Genomic DNA, 9,008 nt, shown 5'->3' with positions numbered 1-9,008 from the left:
CTCCCACACCCAAGCTGCCAGTTGCCATGCGTTTTCCAGTGTACATGGCAACTGCCCTAGTGTGATTGCAAGCAGATGGCAACTCGCTCTTTTTTTTTACCCGAACATGTCAGTTGCCATATGTTTTACATGATACATGGCAAACTGCTCTAGCGTGCACGTAAGCAGATGGCAACTCTTTCTTTTTACATGGCAACTGCCTTAGCGTGCTTGTGAGCACATGGCAACTCTTTCTTTTACCCCAACATGTTTTTTTGCCATGCCTTTTTTTGTAGTGCTACATGGCAACTGCCTAGTGGTAGTAGGGGGCAACTCCTAAGGTTTTGAAATCATGGCAATTGCAGTAGACCAGACCACACATGGCAACAGCTGTAGTTGTCCAAAAAATGGCAATCTGGAACTTTGACCTGAGATGGCAACTGCAGTTGAGAAAACATGGCAACTGTAGTTGTCCGACATGGCAACCGTAGTTCAGCGACATGGCAACTGCACTTAAACGAACATGGACGAGGGTCCGACCCATGGCAACTGCGGGCGCGCGGTAAAGTGTCACGTGAGGCATGCGGGACTACGGGGTACGAGGCCTGACGTACCGAGCGTGTGGGCGTTATCTATTTCGCCCACACGCACGCGTGTAAGAGGGACCGGGAGGGAAAAAAAGAGGCGTATGGGTGCTAGTTGTTTTGCCAACATACAGGCATGTGGGCTGGTCCTCTTAGACACCACACAGAACGTGTAGGCAGATCCCTTAACGCCGACGCGTGTGGCAGTTATCGGCGTCCTAAAATAATAAGAAAAAGAGAGTGGGCTCATGCATGCATCACGGCAACGGGTGGCATGCAAGCGCGAGAGCATGCGAGTTGCATGGGCGCCGCCTCCGCGTGCTGCTGTCTACCGAGCCGCATACATGCACGCGTTGGCCGGCTACATCCATGTGTGTTAACACTGGCTGCCGAGCCGTATTTTTTTTTTTGAGGGGTCGGTCGCCGAGCCGCATGCGTGCGTGCTCGTGCAGGCACTGGAAACCAACTGGGCTGGGCATGCTTTGGGCCATGGCCTGTCACAATTTATTTTTTGATTGGACAGTAGAAAAAAAAGCACAAAACACTTAGCGTTTTCTTTGTAACATATGCTCTGACTAGATCGATTGCAATTACATAACTTATGTTGTGTTGTTTCTGGAAAATAATACAACTCACTAAGTCGCTCTTCCTATTATCATTAAATAAATAGTGTCACCTCGCCTCCTTAGAACCAAAACCATCAATTTATATATGTCTTGAAGTTACCAGTTATCGATAGACCCAATAAATCGGCTTGTGAATCAATAAGTAGGGAATGAGGATGATGACGCGAGAAGAAGAGAATGAGTCCCGCAACAGGAAGGAATGAAGGAATATGCTGCCCTATATGCGCTAATTAAGTGGTGAACAATTATAAAGATGGACGGAAAACTACATTGATGAAACCGAAAAGACTCGTTGACATATTTTTTTTTTTTGATAATGTCTCCCGCTGCAACGCACGGACATTTGTGCTAGTATGCCCAAAGTCTCTCGTAAAGTTTTGACGGAGCAGTACCATCAATTATTTATGTGCAGCTAGGCTCTTAAATGTTTCCACCTCTCATAATTTTCCTTGCTTTTTTTTGCAACGCTTCCTTGCTATTCTACATCTATAAATGCTTCTCTTTTTTAGTCATGTGACACCACGGGCTCAATCCTCTCCCGGCGAGAACGCATGAGTGTCCTAGATGACCAAGCGGAGGCAGAAAATTGTTTTGCTTTGCTTCTTCGGAACGAGTGGCATCGAGAAGCATGTTAACAGTATGTAACACATGCACAGTGTCATGAGATGCACTTCCATATACATGCCTACCCATTTCCGTGGTAGGTTCTAGCTTTTTTTTATTTAGAAAAGAAGGATGACCCCCGGCCTTTTTATCTGGGCGATGTATACGGTCACTTTATTAATTATTCTCACAAGACCTTACAAAGTAATACAACAGTAAGACTAAAGCCGCCGTCTAAGCACCTCTATCCAGCTGATGAAGGAGCGCAGATAGCCTGGACCTAATACCAAACAGACATCGCAGTCAAACCTAACATCTAAGACCTGAGATCCCATCCAGGACGCCTGGCGGGCATGGGTCTCACCGGTCCGGCGTGCACTCAGATGCCGCCGCCGCCAACTGCCACCGCTCTATCTTCAGAACTGTACTGACATCAACCTTGCTCGGTCTAGCTATCGTCGACACCACCACAGCGCCAAACGGCACCTCCTCCCTGCGCGCAAACAGCTGAGCACGTCACGGTCACCATTGATACACCTCAGCGCCATGCTGCCAGGTATCACCAGCCGACACAGCTTGAAGTCCTTGGAAGATCTGTCATGCGTAGCACCTGCCGACCAGGCATGACAAAGCGTAGCACCTGTCGGTCAGGCATGACTTGACATCATCACCGAAGCTCCGTGCAAGACGAAGCCGCTCCACCTCCTGCCTCTGACATCCAGCGCTGCTCCGCAAACGATGCTCCCAAGAGAGAAACGACACCGCAGTGCCGCCATCGTCCGATCTGGAACATCAGATCCTAGGGTTTCCCCCGGAGCAGCACGAGTGGGTCGACAGTAGTTACACGACGATGCCTCCATCAAGGTAACGGCGAGAACGCCTCCATCACCTGCCGTCGACTCGGTTTTCACCGGCAACCATGTCTCCCCTACTCGCAGCCGGGACAAGATGATGGATCTCGAGATCCGATCACCAAGCCTCTGGCCGGCCATCTCGGGAAGAAGATGACCACCACGTCCACCAGCGTCACCACGCCGGGCACGCGTCGCCGCCGGCACCCCCATGGTGCCTAGAGGCCGACAAGCCCCGACGAATCCCATGCCTCGCCAGCAGCCATGGCCCAGACCCAGGCACCACCAGATCCAGATCGGATCGGGGTCAAGGGCCCCAAGCCGCAACCGCCGCGGAGGCAGCACCACTGGACGGTGCCTAGCCCTCCAGCCCGCCGTTGAGTCATCGCCGGAGCTCCGCCGCGCCACGCCGCCAAGCCGCCGCCGGGATAACTCGCGCCGCCGCCAGAGAAGCCGCAGCCGCGCGTTGGAGGGGCCTCAAGCCGCAGCTGCACCGCCGCCAGGCAGGGGCGCCGCCACCCAGCACGCCCTCCGCCGCGCCGCTGGGCCCCGCCCTGCCCAGCGCCGTCTCACGCCGCGCCGTCCCGCGCCAGACGCCAACCGCGAGGAGAGGGGCAAGATCCCCGCCGCCACCAACGCCGGCCGGTCTTTGCCCGGCGGCGCTGTGCAGTGGCGGGGGGGGGGGGGGGGGGGGGGGGGGGTGGTCGACGAGGGAGGACGAGGGGCGGCGCGGTAGGGTTTCCCCCGAGGACGCTCGCGGGAGCGGCTCGGGGGTCGGGGGTCGTGGTAGGTTCTAGCTAACCGACTGCTCCTATCTCAAGAAAAGGCACACATCATTATCTAGTATAAGGAATACGAGATGCACCCAATAGGTACTGCCTACAAAAGATGATGATCGTCACCGACCCCAACCAGCTCGGTGCATCATCCCTCCCGCAACAGACATCAATTGTGGCAGACACGAGCAAGAGCCGGCAGTGTGTCCTCATTGCATCAATGCATTATTATTGCTCAAGGAGACAGGGAATGTAATCCAAAAAGGAAATGCATGCAGAGATCCAAAATAAGAGATACTCCGTATAAAACAGAACAAGGTAGCAAGCTACAACGGCAAAAACTGAAGACAGTTGCCATATCACAACGGAAATGAATACCCGAGCATTATTAAGCGCAAATCAAAGTGTTTAAGTTTAACATCCGCAGCTGAAATAGCACACACGAATAGCACTACATACTTCAGGGATGGTATCGTGAAAATGCAATATGAAAAGAAGACTCAATCTCGGTCTTACAGTAACTGTCGCCTTATTTGTAAGCCACAAGGGGAAATAACTAACAGGAAATATTATCATACTTGACAAGCACACGAACAACAGCGGGATGTGGGACTCGCAGCAAGCGCTGCAGTAGTCTGAACATGGAAACACAGCTCACCCGCGTCTTAACAGGCACAGCCGACAACCGAGCACACGATCAACACTAGCATTACGAAATGCAGGCGGTTGCAGCAGAAGTGAAGCACCGTAAGTAGAAGTGGAACTAACAGCAGAAAGTGCAGTAGCCCATCTCGAAGAAACAGAGGAAACCCAAAAGTGGAAGCATCTCCCTTCCGGCCGGTGACACCTACATAACCAGCATCGTATCACATCAACATCTTAAAAGAGAAAAAAAATAGGGGTACCAGTTGGCTGGTTTGTGGCTAGCTTACGTACCCACACATTTCCAGAGCAGTGGTAGCTCAATCTCGCAGAGAGTACCTCAACCGCGTCCCTCGAATCGCAGAACAATGGCGCAGCAATGACAAGAAGTCGCCCGTGATTTCGTGGAAGCCTAGATACTCGAGGGGCATGACGAACTCAATGCCAGGTGGGACCTCGGTCATGCTGCTGAGTCTGATTAGGAATAAATGTTCCAGGGACCCCATGGCACCTTGCTGTATCTCTAGGCGTTTCAAATTAGGCAGGTCTGTTAGAGAGAGAACCTTTAGCTTGGGAAACCACCCCGTGAGAAGTGACAAATGCTCTCCGGTGTATGCTCTAGTGAAATGTAGACGCGTCAAGCTTGACAACCGAGAAAGGGATGGCAAGGGGTCTTCTGTCAGCTGTGACCAAGATAGAACTAATTCATACAAATTCTGCCCTTCGACAGCTTGGAAGAGAGGAGACTCGTCCAACGCACCTTCCGCTAGCCGTCCTCTCAATCTTAGCTTTTGCAGGCTTGGCAGGAGAACATTCAACAAGAGAACCTCATTTCCATCACTTGCATTCACAGATAGCAAGGACAAATGCCGCATTTGAACTAGAGATTCACTGATGCGTCCGCAGTAGATTCCCTTCACATTCAATAACCTCAAGCTTTTCAGTTGCCTCAGCTCCCCTAGATGTCTAAGGGACTCATCCTGTACTTGCAATGCTTGTAGCGTTTGCAGGTTTGTTAGATTCCCGAGTCCATTGGGGATACACATACCACTGAGATGATTGATGTTTCTCCAATCTGGATCCATTATTTTCTCAACAAATAAGTGCCTGAGCTTCTTAAGTTTCACAATCCCACTAGGCAACTCATGTATGTCAGATTTACAAAGGTCTAGTGTCAACAAATTTGAAAGCTTCTCAACAGACCTCGGGAGCATTTTCACCTTTGAATTACGCAAACCCAAATGGCGGAGATTAAAAAGATCTCCAATAGCATCTGGAATCTTCTTGATGGGTATACCACTTAATTCTAGCACTGTCATATATCTTGACTCCTTGCATAGGAGAGGTAGTAGAGTGAATGGTGACTTACCATGGCCTGATGTAATCACACTTCGAAGTTGGTGTAAACCAGAAAATGACTGTTGAACATCATTGTTTATTTTGTCAAGTATCAATCGGCGTCCATCCATCTCAAGAGACCCCTCACATTTAGCCTCTTGTGTAACGCCAAAACAGTTCTTCTGGCACAAATCAACTGCCAGTTCACGTAATATATCGTGCATTTTGAATTCTTTTATCCTACCAAATGAGTTCATCTCGACAAGTTGTAGCATGTTTCTATCAACCAACTCCTTCAGATAGCCTTCTGCTACTTCTTCTAATGTGCTTCCACCCCTCCCCTCGATGAACCCCTCTGCTATCCATAACCTTACAAGCTGTTTCCTTTTGAGAAGATAGTCTTCTGGAAATAGGCTGCAGTACAAAAAACAACTTTTCAAGTGTGTTGGAAGGTAGATGAAGCTCAGATGCAAAACATTCCTTATGTGGTCGAGCCTTGAATTATTAATTATCTCCCAGCTCAATTGGTTATTTATTCTTCTCCATTCTTCCACAGTTTTCTCACGCACACGCAAGAGGCCAGCAACTGACACAATAGCAAGAGGCAAGCCTTTACACCTGCCAACTATTTCTCTGGACAAAGGCTTTAGCTCCGCATGACAATCATGATTTGTTTCTTTTGGAAATATTTTTTTACAAAAGAGATCCCATGCCTTATCTTCTGGTAAAGCTTCTAGTGTTAAGATATGTCGTGGAGAGGCAAGTGCAGCAACATCGCCTTCCCTGGTTGTGATTATCAGTCTACTTCCCTTATCATTATGAATGAGCATCCTAGACAAATCATCAAATGTTTCTGGAGTCCAAACATCGTCGAATATGATCAAGTACTTTCGTTGCTCCAGAAAACTCTTCAGCGTCTCTTCAAGGCATGTGATGTCCATAGCTGCAGATTTAGATAGAACACTGACATCATCTTTCAAAAGTTCCTTGCATATATTCCTCAAGACAGCTTCTCTAGAATAAGTTTGAGAGATGGAGACCCAGGCATGGCATTGGAATTTATTTCTCTCATTCCTGTAGACATTTGCAGCTAAAGTTGTTTTACCAAGCCCTCCCATTCCAAGCAGCGCTATGACCGAGCGTTCCAAATCATCATCTGCCAACCACTGCTCAAGTTTTTCTCTGTTTTCATCCACCCCCACAAGATCTTCTTCATCAAGGGAACGTGAAATATTTGCTAGATCTTGGCCCCTCTTGACAATGTAATCACAGCTGCTGGTGGCCCCGCTGATTGTCATGGGAACCCAACGTTTGTTTGTCTCTGATAGGTGACTAAGGTCTTTCTCTATTTCCTTCACCTTGAAAGCTAACTGGTTCATAGAAAGCAGAGATCTGGATTTTCTGAAGCCCTTTTTCAGGTAAAAACAAGAGCCCATATCATGTTCCTGACCAACTAGATATAAGTACTCATCCACCATGTCCTCCATCACATGTGCTACTTTCTGTACCTCCTCCAACCAGCCGTCATAAACTTGATTGTTGCGGTTTCGAATATCCATGTGACAGAGCACATCATGCATTATGCGAAGCTCCCTCGCAACACGACCCATACTACCATGTAGCTCTTGTAGTTGTGCTTTGTACTTCCCAAACTGCACGTTGGCTTGGTTTGCCGCTCTACATGCCAAGGCGATTCCGATCTTTTTAATGGCTAGAAGAATCACAATCTCTGCCATTATTTCTGAGAATTGCTAATGTCTTTGGTGGTGGCCTTCCTAGATATTATTAGAATGGCCACTGCAAAATGAACAAGTGAGTATTAGTTAAACTGTTAGTCCACTAAGCTAGTGGCGGGAAGTTCCCATCGACTGCGGCAAATTTAGTGTTATTAACAGATAAGAACAAATGACACTCGACCAAATAACTGAACACACATGCTCTGCCACAAAGTGACACCTCAGGTTCAAGAATAAATGCCCCAAAGATCGAAATTTGAGGCAAGTAAGACAGAATGAACTTATTTGACATGTTCCAGGAATCTTTAGGAAACGTCAACATATAAGTGCCGTAACTAAGAGACCTCGTCAACGATGTCCCCTTCAGGATTTGCTCACGTAACAAGAATGCTGACTCTAGAAGGCTAAAATTTGTGTGGTGCCGTATCTTCTAAGTATTACCTCCGTCCCACAAATCTTGTCTTACATTTATCTAAATACGGATGTCTGTGACACTAAAATGTGTTTAGGTACATCTGTATGTAGACAGATCTAAGACAAGCCTTTTGGGACGGTACATCTGTATCTTCACAAATTTAGGACAAGCTTTTGGGGACGGAGGGAGTATGAAAGAGCATATGCTAAGTATGTCACCATGAACAAGCATTATCAACAACTACACTGCAGACTGATTCCAGATATTTGTCAGAAACAATGAAGGGTGGCAATTGGGGGAAATCAACTGGGTGGTACTCCCTCCGTCCGGAAATACTTGTCATCAAAATGAATAAAAGAGGATGTATCTAGATGTATATTAATTCTAGATACATCCCTTTTTATCCATTTTGATGACAAGTATTTTCGGACGGAGGGAGTAGTAATTGCCGTAATTAATGGCGAATACGCAAAACTAAAAGTAAGAAGATGCAAGGACCATAAATCGTGCAAATGTCTTGCAATTTGACTGCTACTCTGCTAGGCACAACCAGAATGAGAATATATCTGATATCTGGGCAGCAGCACCACACTTGACATCTCGACATTTCGTCAGAGGAAGCAAGCATACATTAGTCCAAATCAAACAATTCCAAACCCATGGCCTCATGATGGCAATGCTTAATTAAGTCTCAACCTCATGCATGTATATACAGAGAATAAATCATACTCCAGTACTTGGCTGGCTGCCTTACATCGTCGTCGCCGCCGGCCGTCCACGGCGAGCGAGGGGCACCGTCGCCGCGCGCGCCGCCGGGTGTGGGAGGGGTGGAAGGGGGGGGGGGGGGGGGGGGGGTGAGCTTGGGCGGAGACGAAGATCCTAGCCCTCGCCGGCAATGAAGACGTAGCCTTCCAGTTCCATCTCCGCTCCGCTCCCCAGTTGTGGGCAGAACAGTAGCCTCACATCGCTATCCAGTTGTGGGCACAACAGTAGCCAGAAGAGTAGAATGGTTGACGAGGTCTTTGGAGCAAGCGGAACCTCTCCTTCTGCTTTTCTCGTTCTTCATCAGGGAGAGGGCACGCAGGTCCACGGGTTTCTTATTTTAGCTTTTCTTTTCGGGTGATTTTCATTTTAGCTATTTTATTTTCTAACTTATGTATCCTTTAAGGAAAAAGCTTCCAATCAACCAGCCGATCTTTCTCGCTGCATCCGTCGTTCGCGCGGCCGTCAGATCACGACTCATTGGTCCATTGAATTGTGAGGGCACGTGACTCGCATGAAGACTTGGTGCACGTGTCTGGTCCTTACTACCTGGGCCAACCCTATTCATTGCAAATAAATTCCACAACATGTTGCAAAACTTGCTCTCGCAACATTACCTACGTTGCATGAATGTGAAGGAAAAAAAATTCTGCAACATTACCTTTGTTGCATAAAAGTGGAGACAATTTTTTCTGC

The 9,008-nt window shown here is 48.2% G+C and overlaps 1 protein-coding gene across 1 annotated transcript; it reads right to left on the bottom strand.

The window, feature by feature from the left end:
• Positions 1–3,776: 3,776 nt before the first annotated feature.
• LOC109773223 (disease resistance protein RPM1) lies at positions 3,777–8,611 on the bottom strand. The gene is made up of 3 exons (XM_020331921.4): positions 8,305–8,611; positions 4,356–7,196; positions 3,777–4,266 (listed from the first exon to the last, which is right to left on the bottom strand). Exon 2 carries the CDS (start codon positions 7,133–7,135, stop codon positions 4,382–4,384), a length of 2,754 nt encoding a protein of 917 aa, XP_020187510.1. The 5' UTR covers positions 7,136–7,196; positions 8,305–8,611; the 3' UTR covers positions 3,777–4,266; positions 4,356–4,381.
• Between the last annotated feature and the right edge of the window lie 397 nt (positions 8,612–9,008).

Source organism: Aegilops tauschii, chromosome 5 (assembly GCF_002575655.3).
Source record: "Aegilops tauschii subsp. strangulata cultivar AL8/78 chromosome 5, Aet v6.0, whole genome shotgun sequence".
Lineage (NCBI taxonomy): Eukaryota > Viridiplantae > Streptophyta > Magnoliopsida > Poales > Poaceae > Aegilops > Aegilops tauschii.
The sequence above is the reverse complement of the archived record's forward strand: the minus strand, read 5'-3'. Positions and strand labels throughout refer to the sequence as shown.

Excerpts from the sequence above, each read along its gene's own strand:
- LOC109773223 (XM_020331921.4), bottom strand. The coding sequence starts at position 7,135 with ATGGCAGAGATTGTGATTCTTCTAGCCATTAAAAAGATCGGAATCGCC.